Below are 23,803 nucleotides of genomic sequence, written 5' to 3' on the forward strand. Positions count from 1 at the left end.
ATACTGTTCTTCAAAAAATATAAGATTTTGTTGTCTTCCAATTCAATCTACAACATTTTAAGATAACTTAAGGTGTGACATTGCAAAGGGGCATTCACTGTGACCTCTATGTCTTTGGGTATAATAAGGGCAAAGGTCAAATCCCCACTTTCAAACATGACCCCTTGCTGGTCTTAAATGTCAGGATCCCTTAGGAGAAGAGGATTTTATTCTACATGATGATTAATATATGATTAGTACATATGGAACAGTTACTGAACACTGGTTTGTATTTCCTTATTTTCTTCCATCAAGTGATATTTCATGACCATGTGTGTTAACAGCTTCAGACCATATTGTATGATGTTAAACTGAAAAAAAACAGCAATAAAAGCAAACACATTCTGATTTAAGACACAATTTCAGTTTAATGGCTGTGTACACACTTCAAAAATACATGCTGATTTTGAACTTGTTCACACTCGGTGAAAACAACTTATTTTACTGGCACTCTGTGTTCAACAACATTCATCATGAAATTTAATTAAAGCCATATAAGGGTAGTGCCAACAAAATTTCATCAACTTAGGCAACAGTAGGTAGGTAGTGTATTACTTTCAGTTAGTGAACCTTCACAGAAGGCATTTCAAAGATAACTTTATAATGTGGAAAAAGCATTTATAAGGTAACATAATCACGCAGCAAGAGTGGCACCAGCGTGGTAGGACAGCTCAAGCATGCGGTACAGTTAAAAAAAAAAAAAAGTTAAAAAATTGTATTACTCTGTGTGTCAAGTTTAAGTTTTAATGGCTGATAAAATACATTAAGGCATGCAACCTTCAGCAATCACCTAACAGTTATGCTAAATTTAACAAAGAATTAAAATAATACATTTAGCTGATAAGACATGAATTGTATTTTGAATTATTTGTTATAAAGTAAAAATATAATTTCTTCATAAACACACGACTAAAGCAGACTGAAACAGATGGAGAATCGAGCATACAAGCCTTTCCAGAGGAACTACGGTAGCTTCATGTATAATCTAAGTTTAAATAAATAACATTATAAAGTGCACATACCACAGCTTATGACACCAACAACACAAATTCCAGTCCGTCCATTCACACAATACACATCCACCATTTTTATTGAGTCTATCTGCTTAGATAGGATTTTTTTGTGTTTTCCTTAAATAGCGTTTGACTTCAGTATGCGTGTTATATTTACAGTTCAGTTTCTATTTACAGCCCAAAAAAAGAACATTGGAAACTATTTGCAAGCGAGAGAGAAGAAATGCCACACGGATTATTACCAACACATAATATGAATCATGCTGTAGCATTCTTACAGTGGCACTTGAGGTATTTTTCTAAATATCTAAAGCTCTTATCCATCAGCAGAGAATTAAAACAGCAGCTAACAACAGAGTGTATTTGGTTAGAGATACAGTGAGTGAGGGTGGATCACTGAGTGGAAAGTGAAATAGAGAGGAACAATGTGCACATTCAACTATCAAGGCAAAGGTGCCACACTGAGTTCATATATGTGATAATACTGTACGTGTCAAATGAAATTAGGTCAGAATATGATTTTAACACTGTTTTTGAAATGCAATATTCAAGAGGATGAAAAAAAAGTAACAGAAACACCTTACAAAGTAATTCAGTAAAACACCACACACTACAACTTTAACAGATGAGTTGGCATTACTTTGACAAAGTGTCAACAATAATTGAACATTATAAGCTTCAAAAAGTTAGCATTTACTGCTTAGCAATTGTACTGGGTTGATTAATATTAAGATGTTTTTGTTATTTTGTAACAGTACAGTTACAGATCTTTTTAATGAAAGTACAGTATAATGCATGGTGGAACTATCCACTCTCATATCCTAATTTAACCTAAACTGTTTCTTGTATATTGCTTACATTAACACAACACAGTGGATCACATGTCAGGGTAAAGGTTTATGGGGGTGGCCAGAATTTCAGTCAGTGCCACAGGTGCTTGGACTGAAATTTCGGTCATTTACATGGACAGGAAGGTTGGTCCGATAGGCCACAGCTGGAGCCATCACATCATCGTAGAGCCCTAAAAAAGACAGTGAGGGACAATTCACTCTTGGAAAGCCACTGTCGCTGCACATCTGTACAAAATTTAAGACATGCTTCCCCCTTGTGGATGGTTAGAAAACATTCCTCTGAACACACATTGATAGGTGGAATACAAAAAGAAAAGAACATTGATCAGTGTGATAGTAAAAACAGACCCACCTCAACTATCAGTCACGGGCACACATGATGATCGTCGTGATCTGCACATAGTTTTCTGTGAAAAAGAGAGGGGCAACAATAACATTTCAATAAATAATTAATTAAAATACATGTATTATTTTGACACTTTGTGACACCTAATATAGATTTCTTCATTCCCTAAACATATTTCTATGTCTTTATTTTGTTTTTTTTTAAAAATGCATATTTCACTTGTATGTCATAAAAACATTATAAGATTACTGTATAATTACTATATCTTTCCTCGACATACTAGAGCACTGAAACTACAAAGAACAATACACTCTGTATTGCCACTAACTAAAAATTGCATTCAATTAGTAGTTGACATTTGATGTTGAGCAATCTTGTGTTGTTTCTCAAGTTATTTATGATAAATGCAGCACTGTGTATTGTACCTTGGTATAAAGTCGATGATGAAGGACTGAGTCAGCTAGCCACGGATGTCTTAGGGCCTCGGCTGCCCCCATCCTCCAACTGAAGACATAAATGTTATATTATGTTAAATCTCATCAGATGACAGTCTCAGTTTAGGACAGAAAGACAGTAATACGGAGCAAAAGACTGATACCTTTTGTTCACAATGAGGAGTCTGGTGATGAAGTCTTTGGCCTCCTGGGACGTATCTACAAACTCTGGTTCGTCAAAGTTCCACTGACAGGCCAAGATGTTATTCAGAGTCTGGTTGTCATCATCACCCAGGAAGGGACAAAGACCGCTCAGACTAACAGGGAGAGACAGACAGTCATTACAACTGATTTTTGCATTTGTTTGCATGTGTTTGCATGTTTACTTACAGCATGTAGGTGATGACACCGAGGCTCCACATGTCTGTGTTGAACGACACAAAGTCATAGTTGATCACTTCAGGAGCCAGAAACTCGGGGGTGCCAAAGTTCACTCGCAGCTTCTCCCTTGGCTTATATCTATTTGGGGATATGATTGAAATCTTTATCATTGAGATTTTAATAGTTTGATTTAAGTTGTTGATAAAAAATGTCAACAAAATAGAAGTGAATTGTCTGAAGCAGATATCAACACTTACATCCTGGCGAGACCAAAGTCAATGATCTTGATCTTATTTGTGACTCTGTTTACACACAGAATGTTTTCTGGCTGAAAGTCATAAGAAGAAGAAAAATTACATTTCTTTAGTTAATGAAAGAGGACAGTGGTGGAAGAAATCTTTTACTTATAAAAATACTCCATTTCAAGTAAAAGTTCTGTATCCTAAATCTTTCTTGAGTAAAATGACAGAAGTTATAGTTGCAAAATTTACCTAAAGTGTCAAAAGGTCCCCACTCAGTACTATATTTACTATATATATATATATATTATGTATAGATATATACAAAGATATACTGTAAAGTAGTAGTATTAGTATGTTTTCGTGTTTTATTGTCTTACAGCATTGAATCAAATGGGATTTAATGTGACCTTTTTGAAACTGATCACCAGAAAAATAAACATGTAATGTCAAACTGATCTAACTTAATTACAAATATAAAAAAAATATGTACAAATTTTGAAATACACAATCTGTTATACATATAAAAGCTAGATCTGAAAACTAATTAGTAACTACAGTTATTAAATGTAATGGAGTAAAATGTACCCTCTGGTAAAGTTAAGTGCCAGTACCTCAATACTGTACTTAAGTATAGTACTTGAGTAAATGTACTTTACTACATTCCACCACTGAAAGTTGAATGTGTTCATTTTATTTCCTGTTTCACGTTATTTGGGAGAAAAAAAAGTCAAATGTTGAATGTTACCTTTAAGTCCAGATGTAGGATGTACATTTTGTGCATGTGCTGCAGACCGTCACAGATCTGCCTGATGAGCAGCACGGCATCCAGCTCCATCAAAGTGTAGTTATGATCAATGATCCTGTCAAACAGCTCCCCTCCACCGACACTGAGGTTACCCAAAGAAAAAGCACAATATAAACACGACTCAAGAACACAACTTAAAGCATCTAATCTAATTTAATCAAATGTATAGATTTATTCCAGTAAAATTGTCCATACTCTTTAAGAGAAATTTGTCATATAAATTCAATTAACAGAAATGCTGTCATAGCTCTAAATGAACAAAATTAAATGTTATGAAGGACATGTTCTTGCTATAAGGTGTTCATTACGCTGTATTGAAAGAAATAAACATATATGCTGAAAATATAAAAGAAGGAGCATACTATTCAAGTACAAGGATGATGTCATTCCTTGACTCATAAGCTGCATAGAGTTGGATCAGGTTGGCATGGTCCAGATTATTCATGACCTGGATCTCATTCTTCACCACGTCCTACCAAAAACACAGGCGCAGACGGACAGATGCAGAAGCAGACAAACAGACCCAGATGCAGAAAAACACCGACACACACACACAAACACAGACACAGCAAGCACACACGCACACACACACAAACACGATGAGAGGTGTCAGCTGTTCTGTGCTATGAGACAATGCATCTTCTCTTCTAGGTCAAATATTTCTCACCTAAGTGAGAAGTATTCCCTCAGCTTCTGTTCCAGTGTCCTTGCGTTGTACTAGTATAGTATGTACTAAAAATTGTAACTGGGCCTCTGCTTTTGATATCATGTGGCGTGGCTCTCTCTGTACTAATTCATTACTATGGCACTGTACATTTAAATGCTATACCTTTTCTTTCTGAGCCCTGGCTTTGATGACCTTCGCTGCCAAAGTGAGACCAGAGGAGTTCTCAACACACTTGTGCACTTGGCCAAAACGACCCCTTAAAGAAAAAGAGAGAGAGAGAAAATCAGTTTCCACAGTCATAGTCACCAACTGTATCACCCCTACAACCCTACACACAGTTTTGAAATAGGGGTAGACAATGCTGTTTGTATCTTGTGTTTCCCATGACGAATTAAAAACTGATCTTCTTTCAAACAAGTTTTCAGGGAGTGTTGCGCTTAATCTGTTATTTCATTAAATCTGAGCTGGACTGTGTCTCCTCTTTGAAGACTTGGATTAACACTTAGTGATTAGCTACCAGCTGGCACTGGGGATACAGTTTCACATACCACTCAGTCCTAAAGTAAAAATAACTGCCGTGACTCTGAAGTTATGAACTAGGGGAGAGGAGAAGAGGAGGAGGAGGAGGAGGAGGAGGAGGGGTAGGGAGGGGTTACGCAATTAGGCTTTATGGGGGATTGAAAACCTCTTTCTCATTGTCTTTGATCCGTGGTATTTTTTACTTTACACAAAGATGTGAAAAGTGCAGCGCTCACCCGCCCAGGACCTCTTGCCAGTTGATGGTGTAGAAGTTGCAGATCTGGTTGGGCTTGGCCGACACAATGCGGTGATTAAATGGAGCTGCTGGAGGAGGAGTGGTGTCTAAAGTAGAAAAGATATAATCTGTTTTGATAAGTTATGAGGAATGTGAGAACGGACAAGCGTCATTGTTAATCAAAGGGTACATGGCTGTCATACTCAAGTTAGTACACTGTGTACTAACATGCTATGATAAACATCCAGTACAGACATAGTTGTTGTCTAGATATGGCAGAGAAGTAACCTCTAATCCTACTGCCAGACGAACTCAAGAGCCTTATATTTATCAAACCACTTTATCGAACCAACGTAGCTTTCTCAGATCCTCCATGAAGATAGCCAGAAAGCACTAGATGTATGAAATGATAAATAAAACAACTATTCTTTCATATTTATTTATATATTTCTAGCCAACAGTCTACAGTGTGTAGATTTTGTGATCAAAATAAAGAAGCATTAATTCATCATTATTTGGTTCTGCCTGTCAGTGGCATTGTTCGGGACCAAACAAATTGGTTAAAACTGGCTCAATACAATTCTTTTACTCAACATTTTAAGATCCTAGTGAGTCAGAAGTTCAGAAGTTCTGACTCACCAATAAAGTACCGCTCTGCATCGTCGTCGTCATCTTCCTTTTTCTCATCACTCTCTGCATCATTTTCCTTTCTCGCTCTCTCCACCCTTTCTTTTAGGTCTAACTGGAATTCAACTCCGTCTGCCCTGAAGACGGCCCAGCCCTCAGATTCGAGATTCTGTTCGACCTCCTTGTGGTCTTCCTTCCTCTCCTCTTCCTCTTCCTTCTCCTCCGCCTGGCTCTTTGTGTGTGCCTCCATCACAAAGTGTTCCTCAGCCACAAAGGACATGGTGCTTATGCTGACCTCGGTTACCTGGTCCTGCTCAGCCTCTGGAGGTGGTGAGACGACTTTGTGGTCGTCACTGCTGGAACAAAGTTGATGTTTTTAATAAGCTTTAAGATTTTTTTTATTACAGAGTATATAGTTTTTGGTGCACAGATGTGGCTGAAGGCCCAAGTTTGCTGGAATTTGAATAAAAACACAAAACAAAAACTCTCATTAAATCAATTAAACATCTGGATGATTGCAATACTGACAAATCTAAACAACAATCCAAAATGATCCATACCAGATGAATGAGGCTTTATCCTACTTAACCACTGCATCATAAAAAAGATTAAAGTAAATATAGAGATTTCTGTGTTGTAGTGGAACAATTACTACCTTGGCACAGTCAGTTCTTTTTGATCATCATGGGCAGCAGGGAGCTCTGGTGTTTCAGCTACTTCTTCTGCAGAAGAAGCCTCCTTCTCCTTCTTCTCCTCCTCTTGGACTTCCTGCTGTCCTTCATCTATCTCTTTCACCACATCTTCCGCATCAAGCTTGGGTTCCTCCTCTGTAGTCGCTGCATCCCCCGCAGGCACCTTTTCCCCAACCTCTACCTCTTCGCCAACCCCTTCAACTAACTCAGGTTTTTCATCCTTAGACACTTGGGCATCTTCCCGCAGGTAGTCCACTAAGTTGCAGCCAGGGGGGTCAAGTTGTTCATCTTTAGGAGGTACTCCTGCCTCCAGATCCAGATGTCCAGCGGTGATCTGGTGACCTGATTTCTCTTCATTCTCCCTGTTGAGTTTCTGCACCTCTTCTAAAAGCAGCACCTGCTTCTTTAAGGAGACATGGTCTACAAGAAGACCAAACAGAATTAGTATTTAGTCTCAATCATATTGAGAGAAATATTTCCTCAATGTTTTTTGTAAAAGGTTATAGGTGCAGCATAACGTTACCCAGTGTTTCACTCTGACCTTTTGAACATTGTTTATGTCACAGTATACATGTTAGTAAGCTACAGCTGCACATGTGGTAGAAAATTACTGCAACTAACATGAAAAGGAATGTTCCTCTCATAGAAAAAGGAAGCGATTTCAAGTTTTCATCGACATTTTGCTGATGTTGTGCTGTGCAGGGGCACTGGAGTTGAAACACTGACATATTTCTGACGAGGTAACGGTGTATTGATCTCAGCACCTGCTGTGTCTGGGGGCTTCTTCTTCTTTTGAGCTTTCAGACCTTTAGGGCTCAAACAGGGCTTCTCCGTGCCATCTTTGCCTTTGTGGTCTTTAAACTGTGAAATACAAATATAAAAAAAGAAAAGAAAAATCTGGGCAGTCATTCTCAAAGAAATCTCATTCTTTGAGTCTCATTAAAAAATTTATATTAAAGGAATATTGTGACATTTCTTGAATGTTTTGTTTCCTCTTCACCATAACTTTACAATTTTTTGTCTCTAAAATAAAAAGCTCGTTCATATTGGTAATATTTACTATCCAACAGCTAAAATGTATACATTTTTCGGATACTTGTATACTTGCATAGCTCTGGTGTGGTCACAATGCTACACAAGTCTTTTGAAGAGAATCATAATCTTCATAGTATCAGGGCAGCACTCAAGACAATAAAGACAGTACAGAGGAGGAACATGGAGCCAGCCATGAAAGGAAAAAGTGCATAAAAATATAAAGACAAACATTTCTGCATACACACAGACTATAAGCACAATAAACCTACAAGGTTTCCACATTTGCGAGAGGCGAGGAAATGCTTTGGTCCGTGGAGTTTTATCTTGTGAGAAGTCTGCAGAGTACTGGGCACACATGCAGGTTTTATCTCTTGATTCCCTTTACTGGCTTTATTAGAGGTAGTTTTCTAGTAGAGAGACAAGACAGCAATGCTTATTAGGGTTATATGAATGCACATGGAATGGAAGAAATGTAACATGATAAGTATGAATGCCAAAAAGAAAGACAGGTTGATATGATGAGACACATGATACACAAATGACAAATGAATCAAACATTAAATGAATAATTCAATAAAATGACAGCAACAGGTTGATTTGATGAAGTTAGGTTCACATGTAATACACATGACAAGTTAACAATTCAATGAAATGACAGATAAAACAATGAAAATAGCAAAAATATAAGCAACACTTCCTCTGTTTTCTGTTTACAGATTAGCACATTTATTGCACGTCTCCATGCACACACTGACATGTATAATGGCATGCCTGTGATTATTCATGGCAGATGGATAGACAGCAGCAGGGCAGTGAATTTATAGCTTATCACTTGTCGCACTCAGCGATGGCATGCAATGCTGACCCTGAGCGGAAAATATTACAAGCGACCGTAGGGGCTGTTGTTCAAATTCCTCAGATGAGGAAAATCACTAAACACTCTCTGATCAGGTTAGCATGGAAAAACCTGTCTTGAACCTGGGATGCGTCACATTTGTCCTTTGGATGCTGTTGTGAGGTAAACAGCAGGGGAGATATTTCAAGTGCAGTGTTTCCCCAGTGACAGTGATGTTTGCTGGAGTTCAAATCTCTCATTGGAAAATTGGGGAGAGTGTGTAGAGGCCACAGTAACAGAAATTACTTGAAAGAAATCTCACACCTCTGGAGGTGGAGCAAGATGGAACGACAACCTGGTAAGTGCTCTGACGACAACAGAAATTCCCTGAAATGCAAGTCACACGGAGGCCATAAAGTCGGTATGTAGTCACTAATCCTCAGGATATAATCTAGCCATAAAGTTTGTCTCTGAGAATTTATCACAACCCAAAACATTAATTGACATTATGTAGATTTATTAAGTCACATCGTAATCCAACACAGCACACTGTACACTGTGCACTATGACATTCTTCAAGTATGTGATAACGTCACATGACGTCACAACCACTCAGGTGAGTTTACTTTTTGCTTGTAGGTGATAAAGGAAAAAAGATATGATACCGGCCTCTGCGGCTATACAAGTGATTAGAGTGTAGTGATAACACGCTTTAGGGTGTCTGTAAGTGTAGCTCAGGCCTCTGATGACAGTCTGCACTTAGTGACCTTTATATGGGGACACAGGTCTATTTTATGATTGGATAGTAAAGAAAAAAATACTCGGGTTTGATTAGGAGGTGACTTGTGTCACAGGAAATGCTTTTAAAAATGTTCATTCTGGGAAATCCAGTCGAGCCAAAATTGAACCTAAAGACATGAAGTTAAAAATGTAAATATGCATCCTGACATACAAGCTCAAAGCACAGTGGCTTCACTAAGATTAAATTTACATAAGTATATTTTATTCACTTATTTACTTATCTGAACCTTTACCAACTATTTTGAAACACTGTATGCACTGTTAAATACAGACCTGCACTAGTACCTCTAAATCAAAAGTACTTTGATAGCATTATCAGCATGACTTCCAATAAGATTTTATGAGGAGCTATTTTGTGCTGTGGGGAGTTGCAATTTACAAAGAATCATATGGCATAAACTTATGCAATACCCACTGTGCCCCACATTACAACCAAGGGGTAACCACTGAAAACAAGTGATGTAGAACATACCAAAACTGAAATGGACAGTAGAGAGACTAACAACAGTCAGATAGACAAAAATGTGCCTGGTTTAAGTGAGTCAGTGAGAGGAAAACCCCGCTAAAGAGAGAAGGGGAGAAAGACTGACTCATCACAATTTGTTGACACCTGACTCCCGATGAACCAAAGGGGTTAAAGCCCTTTTAGACCACAAACACCGCAGCACAGATCCAAAAACAGCATTTCTAAACGGGGCCGTTCACATTTCACCCCTGACCTCACACCAGCCCTCTCATGCCCTGCTGGGGGATCCCCCCCCCCGCAGTGCATCTCATGCCAAGGAGGCCATATTGCACTCAGCATGGGTAGACATCCAACACATATAAATTTGAGTTAAATTGGGTTTTCACAGAAGTTATAAGTGACAGATTGATTGTGCAGTAACTTACAGAACTCTATTAAATTAGCTATTTAGCTTCAAACAGCAGTTGGCAAGGCTAAACATGCTAAAGCCCAGACACTACCTATTAACCCAGCACCATTATATGGGGAATTTAACATACAAGCCAAGTCACATTCATGGTCAGCTTTGCTGCTATGATCATTTTCATATGTTCTGCCAAGAACAAAAAGATACTAGTAAGATCTAAGAAATCAAACTCAGCATGGAAAATATGTAGTGTCTTTTGCAGCATAGCAATGAACAAGAGTGGCTGACTAATGATCTATAGTGATGGATGAGCTGTGATGGCTGGCAACACATTTAGGTACTTAACATGTAAAATGCACAGTTTGACATACAGAATTAAAAATGTCAAATGCACATGCTACACTGGTAAAATGTTAAAACTATAAGCAATGCACAGCTTATGACTTAGTTGGAGCATATTTCTCCAAATCCAACTTAATGCAACAGTCATAAAATGCAGTCTCTTTACATTTGACTACACTGTAGGTACACATTCTAGCACAGAGATCATTATTCAGGTTGTTGGTCTCACCTTGTCGAGCTTCTTGGTTATTGTGTCTGTACATGATTTCCTCTTAATGGCTTGTTTTCCTTTATTGTCTTTGGGTTTGGCACCCTTTTTGGCTGCAGGGCCTTTGAACATCAATTCCATAACTCGTGAGCTCTTCACCGTCTCGCCAATGAAGCCAATCACCTGCTGCATGCTGAGGACCAGTTTTTCCATCCCCTCAAGTTTCTGAGCCTGCTGCTCAGACCGCTGGTTAACCACCGACATTATGGTGCTCATCTCCTGGCATATCTCCCTCACCTCTCGCCCCACGACCTGTGTCTGGTTCACTACCCTGGGTGGGAGATAGATCTCCTCCTTGTCAACTTTGAGATTCTCCATATCCTTTTCAATGCCATCAATGTCATGAGACATCCCATTGAGCCGGTTGAGGACCTTTTCTTGGATGTTGATGAGCTTGTCCATCTTGCTGTTCAGTGACTCAATCCGATTTTGTATGAGGTCAAAGCTCTGGTCTCCTCCTGTGTTCATTACCAAGGAACTCATGGCTTCCACCAACTTGAGACAAAAAGAGGACAAATAATGTCTGTGAAACAGACGAAAAGAATTTCTCAAAGATAGTAGCCAGCTCTACCCTGCAGCGCTCCCCATTGGTGTGCAAGCTAATAAAAAAATGAATGCATCATTCCATGAAAATGATTAAAAATCAAAAATCACCAGCAATGCAGTTAAAGATGTTAAATCTTTAAACTGTAAAGAGCAAGAAAAGTGAGCTTTGACTAGAGAAAAATCTTCCCACACTTTATCCCTGGCGCCTGCCTCTCTCCACACTAGAAATGGTATTACGAATGGAGTGAGCTGGTGTCCCTAAATGTAAATGGACAGCCTACGTCAGCAGGGGTCAAGTGCTTGGGGTGGGGGCTTGGCACTGCATGGGCTATGAGACATTTGAGAGCCTTTAAGTGCAAAGCCCACCACCGTCACTCACCCGCTAGGTGTCAAAATGGTGACTGTACACAGTACTTCTTCAGACGAGTGTGACAATGCTCACTCATTTTTACCATAGTTAATTTTTTTCCAAATGACAATGAAATTATAACAGATGGTCCACATTCTTGGCAGGTGTCCAAAAAAGAAGGATAAAGATGGAGTTCACATGTGGTTGGTTTTTTGTTGTTTTTTTTTTCAAAGTAGAAGAAGAGATTTTAAGGTCATCTCAAAATACAAGATCAAGAGCAACATTTCAATGATTTTCATGGCATTGAAGAGTCTGAGAGGACCAGGCTGCTAGTTATTTGGGACTGATGTGTGTGTCTCTGTCTGTATACAACTGTGAATGAGAACCATGTTGCTATTCAGATTCCCTCCTTATCTGTTGAATGCTGGTAACTTGCATCCAGTGTCAGGAGAAACGTGAGGAAGTCTGTGGTTCCTGGCTAAGGGGACCCACAGTAAGATATATAGCCCTTCTGTTGAAAGAAGAGCTGGGTGACATGAATGATTTATATAATGCCTATTCACTGACAAAAACATCCACTGATAACCTCCCTTAAGAGAGTGAGGGATCAGTTTTAATTTAGCTCTTGTAATATAACCGTAATCCATATTCCCTATAAATCAAAATATGTATGAACAACAGGCATGTGTTTCTATAAACTCACAGAATATAAACAGATATTATCTTCCTAAGTAAACACCAAATAAGACAATAAATGCCATACTCAGAATAATTTAAATAGGTGGCTGCAACACACTCAAGGTTGGTTAATCAAGCTATTTCCTGATAATTCTGCATTTCCTACTTCGTGAAAACTCATTTTGTCCCCATATATTCACAGATGATAGAGCTTTAGGGGAATCCAGCTTTGCTCAAGCCACCATGAAACACTTTTGACAATGAAGGCACAGACTGCAAACCAAGCCAGAGTGACCCCAGCCAAACTCGCCTCACTCCAGTGGCTCAAGCCAAAATCTGGGTTGACGGGTGCAGAAGCCAGGCCAGGATGAGGACTTGGCAGATAGAGTGGAACTGGGGTAAGGTGAGGGAAAGAGTTTAGCTGTCAACTCATGTTTCATGACAAGTCACCACACCAACTTGCATCTTATTCTCCCCATTTATTTAGATAAGAATTAATTCATCTTTGTGCAAAGGCTTCAGTAATGTTACTACAGCAGCGAGGCTCCAAGAAGCAGATTGATCCACTGCATTTCCCTGTATTTTATCTTCATGTGGGTTCACTGGTGTAAGACGGCTATGGTGGAAAGAACAAGCGACTCTGACAAGGCAGAAACAGATGGGAGTGAAACCAGCCATCAATCACTCAGGGAGGCGCTCACACCTGTCCTTGGATGCCAACAGATGACAGACAACGTAGGTCATTTGCAGCATGTTGTGTCAATTTGGAAGGTATGGACAGTTCACTTTCTTATGCAGTGGTGTGCAGGGAACAGACTGAATTTGCACACAAGCAGCAGGTAGAATGTAAAGTATCCTGTACAAATGTTAAAAAAGAGAAAAAGAAAATGAATTCTGCAACTCAGCTTTGTTAAAACTGCTGCTGCATGTTAAAAGGTTAGTATGCAAAACTATGATGGCTGTCACATTATATCTTACATTGCTTAGAGGTGGGGAGGGGGTATCTTTAAGGTTATTAAACCCTGCAGGGGATTTAAACAGGCCGAGGCTTATAACACAAAGCAAATATCTAGTTTATATCACTTACACTTTACAGTGAAACTAATGCCAAAGAAAGTAACAGCATCATAGCAGCCACTGCTCAAAGTCCTCTCTCACCTTCTCTGCCAAGCACAAATATGTGCACACACAGCCTGAGCACACAAGGTGGCAGCTGAGAAATCATTGCCCTGTCTACTGGTGCATGATTAAAATGTTGTTTAGTTAATGTGACAGCAAAATCACCAGGATGACTTGAAACATTGTCACCTGCATCAATGTTCAGAAAGCCTATATTTTTTTTATACCAAAAAGTTGCATGCATGTGTCCTGGCTGACCTTGCAGTTTGAACTTCTAGAGTGGAAAAAATTTAAAGGTAAATTGATATACAGCATAAGGCTTAGCTCCTTTAAATAGTATAACTTTTAACTTTTAAGGTCACCGTGTATGCTTTGTAACTCTAATCTGAATCTAATCTGACAATAAAAAATGCTCCTCACAGTTTCCATAACCCAAAGTGATGTCTTACCCCGACTTACTCCAAAACCAAGATATTCAATCTGAGATGCTATAAGTGGAACATAGAAAAGCTGACAATTCAAACATTTGAGAAGTTGGTACCAGAGAAAATGTGGCATCAAAATTATGAAAAAAATACCTGAAACAATTACATGATTACTTAAATAGTTGCAGATTAAGTTTCTGCCGATCAGCTTATCAATTAATCAACTAAATGTTGCAGCTTTAATAAATTGTTGATTCTCATAGATGAATAGAGCAGCTGATTATAAAATGCACAATTATGAGAATATTTTAGATCAAGACATATTTGTTTGGACAGTATCTTCTTTTCTGAACAATATCAGTAGTGCTTGCAGGGGTTATTTGGTTAAATTGTGTGACCTGCACAGCCCCCTATATTAGTCTATTTATTGGCACTGGGACAAGGTGAACTGTTAAACATGGAGCGCTGCCTCCCTTACAAAGAACACAATGTCCTGGGAAGCACCGGTGCTGTGAGCTGTGGCTACTGTCCAGTCACCCCTCCAGTCTCCACTCTCACATCGCTTCGCCTGCCAGCTCTGGCTATACTTTCTCTTGGAAACTTGTGCGCTTAAATGTGTGTGGCAGCCATGTAACTTAACTCCTCTTGCTAATGTCTCAGGCGTCCCTTGTGTTCTTTCCCTGTCGTCTCATGTTTTGTCTTGGCATGTAAGCACATTTTGCCGCTGCATTTTGACAGACTTTTTGGTTTTGTATATAAAAGGTTATATAACTACAGAACATAACAGTGACTCCCCACTCACACGCATACAAATACAGGTCTGTCTGCATGTGAAATGTGATAAATATACATGTTATTGCATGCAAATTGGAGTAACCAAATATTGAGAGATTTCTTAATTCCATTTGGTAATGATCAGGCTCACATGAACTAAATCATGTGAAACTGTATGTGTCTGGTCCAGTTATACTCTCACTAGGTTTTTATTTTGAACAGTAGGTGGCAATGTTCACCTGTGTAAAGGATGAACAGTGAGCCATGAGAGCTTAGAAGTCAGATTTGAAGTGATACTCCCACCACACACTGTCTTTTCGGAATAAAACAGACTTGAAGAGTTTCCAATTTTTCACACAATCAGTTCTCCTGAGCAATGAAAGACGATAATGTACTGTTTGCAGACAAATACATGTGTTAGAAAGGATTGTGTGTGAGCATTAAGGTAGTGTTTTTGGCCATATTAGCATACAGAAAGACAGCAGAGAAGAATAATATGTGGCAGGAGTCGTAGTAGTTTTTTTGTGCATTAGAGCTGTAACTCAAGATTAATCTGTCAATTATTTTTGTGATTAATATACAGCCATTGTTGGGTTGATTTGCCAAAGTTGACATGTTTAAATTGCTTGATTTGTCCGATTATTGGTTGAAAACCTAAAGGCTTTCTGTTTCCTATCAAAGAGGACTTGGAAAACAGAACATTTTCATACACATTTGAAATGTTGAAGAAGTAAAAAGAGAAAAAGACCATAAAAAACAAAAAATGTGTTTTCTGTCAACTGCCTAGTTGTCTCAGCTCTATGGGCCATCACTGAATTTCAAAAGTGTGTTTGTTTGTGGAAATGGTTTGAGTTGAATCTTATGTAACTGACTGTAGCTTTAAAAGAAATTTTATCTCCGATCAGCACCAGTAATCTTTCTTGTACTTGAGTAAAATCTAAGTCAAGTACAGTGCTTCTACTTGAGGATATTCCCAGATGCACTATTACTATCAGTATGAAAATGTAAGAGGAGCTTTACATTGAGGATATCATAAAGTGTATTAAAGGTTAGCGACAGGATGCACCAGGTTACATAGGAAGAGCTTAGTCACATACTCGTGGATCTCCTGCAGTAAATGTCATCTTAGATCTCCTAAATGCCAAGAGAGGAATGGAAACAAGAGAGGGTGAGAGGGTTTGTCTCTGAGGTATACTCTAACAGCATTAAGGATTATGACAGAATGTGTGTATTTATAATTAGTGTGTACTGTAGGTCTATATGTTTACCCTGAGGCTGAATTCTTGCAGTATAAATAAGCATTCTACAATTTCCAACAGGTAAGGCGACTCTGGGTCATATCTAATGGTTTAAAAGAATCTCATGAGTTGCTGAAATACTAAATATTAACTGGCAGAAAAGTTTTCTTGCAATGTCTGTAAATATTTTCTTGCTGCATTTCTGTCCACATGCACTATTATTGCACTACACATAAAGGAATACTATAATACACCAGCAATATGAAATTTTTAATCACTAGATGGCAGCAAAAGCAGGACTTTGAGTTTGTGTTGTATTGCTTCAGCTCACTGTATCTCCACAGCAAATTCTCCAAACTCTGCGCTCATAAACACCACCGGTCCCTTATCTCATGTTTTATCCCTCCTGCTGCTATCCATAACACACTGTAGCAAAACACGCATGCATCATAATCACCAGCACACTCAGTCTCGCCTTTCACTCTGAAATGGAGAATCACATTACTGCTGAAAGGATTATCCACCATATGTTGAACTAATCTAATTAAATGTGACATTTAGATGGAGGATAGCATAGGAAACGTGAATGCAAATGTAATCACCTAACTGCTCGGATAATGAAATGCTCTTTAAAAGTAACACAAAGATGGCTCCATAAAACACAGACTAAGTGCTTCCAGCTTTCTAGAAACAGGGAGGAGAAAGACAGAGAGTTATGTCAGCACAATGACTAATGCAGCCAATAGAAATATATGGAAACAATGATGCCATTATGGTTTTATTTCATATTCATTGCTGGTTTTATAAGTCCCACTTTTAGGTTCATCACTCACTGTTATTTATTAACTTGTGGATTGTATTAACATGTTGTTGTTTTTTTTTTTTTATTTATTGGCTATGCAGGTTTGTGTGTTAGCATTACTGCTGATGTGGCAGTGTGTTTTCACTGTCTTACTGTCTACATTGTTATTTGTCACTGTGCATGATTGATCAAACTAGTTTCTCCTCTGGGGATCAATTAGGTTTAGGGCTCTAAATAACATCTATTTTCAGTACAGATTCATCTGCAGATTGTTTTCTCTTTCCATAAAAATGTCAGAAAAAAGTGACTATTTCCTAAAGCCGAGGTGACTTCTTTAAATTGCATGTTTTGTTTCACCAACAGTCCAAAGCCTAAAGACATTCAGTTTAATACATCAGGTAAAGAAAAGTTGCAAATTCTCACAATCCAGGTGCTGGAATTAGAAAATATTTGGCATTTTTGCTTGAAAAAATTAAATTAATTGATTATAAATTATTTTTCTGTCAATTGATGAAGCCCTAATTAATTTATCTAATATATAAAAACATAATAGGAATTCATACAATATGAGATGAAAACACTGTATCTGTCAAAGAAACCCAATAAAATACAGAAATATACAGATATTAAAAGTTGTTTTAAATGAACAGACAAGACTATCTTATCACACTTGAGTGAAATGACATTCACTGACAAAACGTGCATCTGTGGTGCTTGTTTGTTGTTTGAGGTTAAAGACATTACAACATTATGATTAAAGAGGAAACCCATTTCCATCAGTTGCTAGAGCTATCCCTGTCATCACAAGCAATTGATATCCAACTATTCATGAAACATGACACAACAATGCATCAGTTCTGCTCCATGCTGGCAAACTATTCATGAAACATGACACAACAATGTAACAATTCAATTCTGCCCCATGCTGGCAACTAATGTGCTGTGTTTAGCAGGTCTTGTGATCTGGATATTGCCCACAGAATTCAAACTCTTGACATGCATCAGTAATAAATCATGTATTTTGATGCTAATGACATGAATCATTGCCTCCCTCAAGGTTCCTTTATTCCTAGCAAGGGCACTGCTACCTCTGTTAAAATCTGAGTGTCCATGGCTGTAAGGATACAGTATACATGTTTGGTCAAAAACATGAAGAAGAATTTATAAGCATAAAGCTTCTTTCATACATATTTCTGCACTATTAAAGTTTTTCTCAATTGTTTACACACTAGCACTGGTACTTGAGACACAATGACGACCACAACCTGTAATTCATGTACCAAACCCCTGAACCAATTCTGATAAAATACAAGCACATTTCCTGCTAGACATTCAGATTGCAGTTCTAAACCAAACTTTTTTCAAAACACTACACACAATTCTCTACGCTTGGCACAATCTTCATGGAAAAAGTTCACATGGAACATGCTCCCATTCACAACAATTTACATGGGCAAACACATGTTGCACTATTGTTCAATTAGCAATCAGAGCTTTAACAATAAAAGGGCCACAGGTGAGCTCTTTTGTTTTGGAGCAATGGATGCCAACATAGCAAGAGGAGTGAGAGTAAGAGGAGGAAAAGGACCAAGCACAGCCTTAATCTCTGATGAAATTTGGGCCACTTTGGTTGACCGTGTGCTCAACATGGTCTAACAATAAAGCTGGGCAAAGAGTACAACCACACAGTATCATCCATTGTGCGGACTTTCCAAAATGAGAATAGGTAAAAAATCTAATCTCATTACAGAATTGTAGTACTGCATATTAATACAGTACTCAATGATTACTGTTGTACAGTATTGCAAGTGGACCGTAGTACTGTGAACAGAAAGTATGTTTCATGTATGTATGAAATTCAGAACTGTATTCCTACCTACACAGTTTTTACAGTATTTTACTTTATTTGTATCCTTTGCAGAACTGTAAGAAAACCACAACGTCTTTAGTCTCCTGAACAGGAGACCAAAATTGTTCTAGAAAACAACACCATAACACCAGAGCAAATAGTAAAATCATAGAAAACAATGACATATTCCAAAATATGTGAGTGAATTTATCAACACTTGACCGTGTCACACACAAAACCAGATGAGGATGAAACGTGTCTACAAGGTGCCTTTAGAAAGGAACATAGAAAGAATCAAAGAATTGCATTATGACTATGTGCAATTAAGTCCTATACATTCCCATAATTGATGCACACTATCAGCAATGTATAGACATATTACAGTATTGTAATGCAATGTTTGCACTTCACAATATTGACCGTTCTAGGTCTATTTCTGATATTGTCATGTTGGCTGTTTCCGAGAGTTCTGGAGCTAGATGCAGCTGCAGCGGAGCATGAACTGATCTTCACCAATGAGGTTGGTTTCAACCTTGTAAAAACATGAGGAAGGGGAAGGAATGTCATCACCCAGCATGCCATTGCCGAAGTCCCTGGCCAGTAGGGAAGGAACATCACTATGTGCACAGCCATTAACCACCACGGCGTCATCATCACCATGCACCATGCCTCCCTTGGCCCCTACAACACTGCCCGTCTCATCACATTACTGGACACACTACACAACATTCTCATTCCACCAGACCAGGGAGATGACCCAGAGCAGCCCAGGTATGTTGTCATCTGGGACAACGTAAGTTTCCACCGGGCTGCTCTGGTCTGCAACCTGTACTCATGTATCTCATCAGCAAGCTATGGAAGATGCATGTGCAAATATCTGTAGAAGCTTTTCAGGACTTGATTCGCCATGCTAGGAGATACTCCCCCCACTGCTTGGTCTGTGGCCAGACCTAAACACATGACAGGATGCAGCCTTTTTTTACTGGATACAGTATATTGTTCTATTATTTGTTCTGTATTTAAAACAATTTACACATACAACTTTTGTGTTTGTTAGGATGTATACAATATTTTAAGAAAAAAAATAAAAACATATTTTTGTTAGTATTACAGTATAATTGTGTGTTTTATATTTGAGTATAAAAACATTTTACAAAAATATTTTACAACAGACTACTGTACAGTAGTAGTAAGTGTTACACTGAGTGTGCAAAAGGCATAAATCTCCTGATAAGGCATTCATACTAGTGTCTTCCATTCATAATAGTTTTACAATGAGCACATCAGTATTCAGTGGGTTCTTAGAAATGTCTATTCACATGATGGTGTGTGTGTCATTTGAAAACAAAATACCATTTTGACAGGATATAACATTATTTTGAATGCAGAGTTTCATTTTGCAGGAGATTCATGGAGTTTTGCTCTTTGTGTGTGTGTGTGTGTGTGTTTGGATTTGTGAGTAGGGTTCTGAGAACATGTAGTATGCTTCCAGAAAACGTGTGTAAGTAATTGAGAAATACTGTAAACATAAAAATCACATGCTCTTTACTTACAGGAATTTTACAACTCAAGAGATGAAGACAGCGCTAAGTGTTAAGATGTACAGTGTACAGTACAAAAGGAGTAGAAAAAAAAGAAGCTTATAGCCCAAATTTGTCTGTAAACACCTTTTGTTTTCCACCTGCCTTGTGGGACATTCCTTCAAGGACAGCAAGATTATCAAATAAGCAAGGTTATTAAATGTTGGTGCTTCACCAGCTGCTGTCTTTCCCTCTGAACTCTGAAGAGATTTTGGTAATATTTATAGTGTTAGTAGCTGATGAAGACATTCTGTTTAAATGGCCAGCAAGAGGCAGTCACACAATGATAATCATATGCTAATGCTAGCAAAACCCTTTTCCTTGAAAAACATTAACTTTTGAATGAGCATAGCCATATTATGGACCTGGCATCCATAGAGGCATCTAATTGAGGTGTTAACAAATGAACTACTGACACAACTATTTTTGTTCTGTAAAGTATTAGGACCTCATTAGGACCTGCATGTAATGAAAAAAGTGTGGTTTCAGTAATGCTTTTGGGAATTCTTGATCCAAAAAATGCACAAAAAGAAAAAGAGAAAGAAAATTGTGTTAGAGATACAAGGTTAATATTATTGTCAAATTCCTTTCATAAAACAAAAATGTGTTAGTGTTCCAAAGCCAATGTTTGACTCAAACATCCCCGTTTTTATACCTGGATGGCAGGTGGAGGTGACGCTCTGTGGCTCCTCCTGTAGCAGAGTAAATCGCATAGCCTGTGCCAGAGGTAGGAGGCAACCAGACACATGCTGTTGACTAGCCAAAAGTCCCAGCCTGTGACAAAGTTGTCCGTGGATTTCACTTTACTCTTCATCTTTCTTCTGTAGCCTCCCTTTACTACCTATCTCTAACTACAAACGACCTCTTGGGGGTTAGGGGGAAGAGCCTCAAGTGGAGAGTGAGAAGAGATGACAGCTACTTCTAGGTGTAAGGACCGCCCAAACATTAATACTACACTATCCTCCACAGCCTCTGTTAATTCACTCAACGCCCCCACTCCCATCAGCACTTAGGGCCAAGGACGGGCAGTTTGTCCCCATGACAAAAGAGTGACAGGTGCCAGCGAAGGGTGTCTGACAGATAAGCTATCTCTCACTCAGTCCAGTTCTCCCATCTTCATTAGAAACCAGGCGTTATATTCTCCACTCAAAAACATTATGAATAAATTGTTAATACTATACAGTCAACCAAGAGCAAAATGAATCTTCAAGACAGTACGGATATTAAAAATTTAGAAAATTGTGAAAGGTGTCCAGTCTCCCTGTCAACACAGACACTTGGATGTGGTGTAAATAAATAGCCTATGCTATTGGATTACTCTTCCAAATGTCACACAGACCATTATCACATGAGGGCTTACTCTCGAGGGTCTCAATGGAGGCAATTTTATATTAACTTTTCTTGGTTTGCAAACCTAAATTACAGCATCAGTGTAAATACAACAGTTATTCAAGTACAGTAGATGCTAATTAAAGATAACTTTTAGGTATAGCTGATTTCTTAAATAAGGAATGGCATCTGAGGATGTTTAAACTCAACTGTGCAACAATGACACTTTTGTGTGTGAAAGAAACATAGCCAAAAAGCCAAGAGTGCATCATTTGGCCAATCACAGCTACAGTATGTGCGGCATGTCTTCACACCTCCACGGGCTTCTCTGGCTTCACCAGCGCATTACTGTATCTGTGCCAGATACAATAATGAGCTCATTTCTGGATGGGAGCTATGCCCTCACTGCTCAAATGAATGTGTCGGCTGCCTTGGAGACAAAAAAAAGCAAAACTGGTCTTGGTTACTCACATTATCTCAGTTTGCTTTACAGTTAACTGCTCAAGTTTCAACTACAACATGTGATTATTTGATTCCCTGACAACAGGTTTTACACTATTTTTGGCACTCCCTGGTTATCATATAATCTGGCAACATATCTTTGATACAACTGACATATATCAAATTTCTCTTATCCTTCAGCACTTTTGCAGTGTGCTGAGTAGGCATCTAACATCATGGTGTCATATTTTGCTATTTAATACTCTAGTAAATATTATATAGTGTTTTTTTTACCTTCTACATAACACCTTATTGAATCATTGCTAAGAAATACTTGTCAGAGCTGTCTCAAATTTCATCTTTACTCTACAAAGATCAGTAGTAGCATAGGCTCTGCAAAAAATTATGGGAAATTAGTAAAATCATCAGTATATTGTTACACCCATTATTTAATATAAATGTGGCTTTTAGCACCCCCTACTGGTGCTTTTGTAGATTCATAATTCATGACAAAATATCATGATTCTCCATGAAAAGTATCTTTTATGTGGAATTCATAAACTAGTAGGATACCTCTGGTTCAAACTTCATCTCCCAGAAGCAGCGCATGGTTTTCACCTTCTCTAAGTAGGGGAATAAGGTCAGCTTGGTCATGTTTCGGCTGTTGGCACACTGATGAACTGACTTCAGCTTGGCCATTTTCCCTGAGGGAGACACTTGGCTGCCAGCCCTTTACTTATGAGCACTCCCTCCGTCTTCTCACCCTGGTTGACCCGTCTGGTGGGTATCACTTGGCTCGGTCTTTTATCTGAGCAGAAGGAGAAAAAAAAACTGCAGTAAAGGAAAATAACAGGATACAATCAATTCAGATATTAGCTTTTCAATTATAATCTTTCTATTGTTTTCTTTCCTTTAAATGATAAAAAAATGTAATACCATGATATTGTTCAATTGTGGCCTTTGTGGGACATGAAAGTCTTGCACTGTTTATGAAGTGTTATGTAGTCTGCCTAATGGATATTGAGCCATAGCCACATTTTCTACATTTATTTTTGAATTTTTGAAAATGAATTGTCATTTCATGATGTATAGTCAGTCTATGTATTGATCATTGAATGTCTTTGGTTATACATCCCTTTTTAATGTGACGTTTTTCACTGAATTAATGTATATTAATGTGTAAGTAAGTATCTGAATCCTTTATTTTGTTGTTCAATTAGACATCACTTGATAAATTGTTAAAATGCTTTGATCTATTTATTGTTTGGTTAATTTGTCAAGAGGTTTTCCTCTCGGTTTTTATGTATTAATAATTAACTTCTATATAATGATTTCCATCAACACTGTTGATTTAGTGTCTTGATAGTGTTTACGTTCATGCTGCGTTCACGTGCCATAGCCTGTACAGGCTGTACAAGCTATTTTCCGTAGACACCCATTGAAGTTTTGAAAAAACGGTTTCAGTCAAATTTGATTTCCATAATATAATCCAGATTTACCAATCTAGCATTGTTCCAAGAAGAACCAAAATCCAGGTTTGAACGTCTTCATTTTTATGTAAAGATAACGTTTGTTGTATGTAAAATATACAAAAATCCTGAGTGTCGGACCGTCCCATCAGCACTTGAACGCACACTGACGAAGAAGAAATCAAAGTAACTTCACTAAC

General features: G+C 38.2%; 1 protein-coding gene across 4 annotated transcripts; it reads right to left on the reverse strand.

Annotated features, from left to right (window-relative positions):
- Nucleotides 1-387: 387 nt before the first annotated feature.
- LOC121909187 (myosin light chain kinase 2, skeletal/cardiac muscle-like) lies at nucleotides 388-23,717 on the reverse strand. Of its 4 annotated transcripts, XM_042429635.1 has the most exons (16): nucleotides 23,634-23,717; nucleotides 22,708-22,942; nucleotides 8,156-8,293; nucleotides 7,616-7,712; nucleotides 6,815-7,271; nucleotides 6,172-6,515; nucleotides 5,534-5,639; nucleotides 4,941-5,034; nucleotides 4,474-4,583; nucleotides 4,052-4,193; nucleotides 3,322-3,392; nucleotides 3,074-3,202; nucleotides 2,848-3,000; nucleotides 2,675-2,753; nucleotides 2,256-2,310; nucleotides 388-2,073 (listed from the first exon to the last, which is right to left on the reverse strand). In XM_042429635.1, the coding sequence occupies exons 2-15, from the start codon at nucleotides 22,831-22,833 to the stop codon at nucleotides 2,257-2,259; spliced, it is 2,100 nt and encodes a 699-aa protein (XP_042285569.1). In that variant the 5' UTR covers nucleotides 22,834-22,942; nucleotides 23,634-23,717; the 3' UTR covers nucleotides 388-2,073; nucleotide 2,256. The 4 variants fall into 4 exon arrangements, with proteins under 4 accessions (XP_042285569.1, XP_042285567.1, XP_042285566.1 ...); XM_042429633.1 differs by lacking the exons at nucleotides 22,708-22,942; nucleotides 23,634-23,717 and adding an exon at nucleotides 10,966-11,754 and having other exon boundaries at nucleotides 6,172-6,512; XM_042429632.1 differs by lacking the exons at nucleotides 22,708-22,942; nucleotides 23,634-23,717 and adding an exon at nucleotides 10,966-11,754.
- Nucleotides 23,718-23,803: the final 86 nt, after the last annotated feature.

The sequence above is a fragment of the Thunnus maccoyii genome, chromosome 12 (genome assembly GCF_910596095.1).
Source record: "Thunnus maccoyii chromosome 12, fThuMac1.1, whole genome shotgun sequence".
In the NCBI taxonomy this organism is placed as follows: domain Eukaryota; kingdom Metazoa; phylum Chordata; class Actinopteri; order Scombriformes; family Scombridae; genus Thunnus; species Thunnus maccoyii.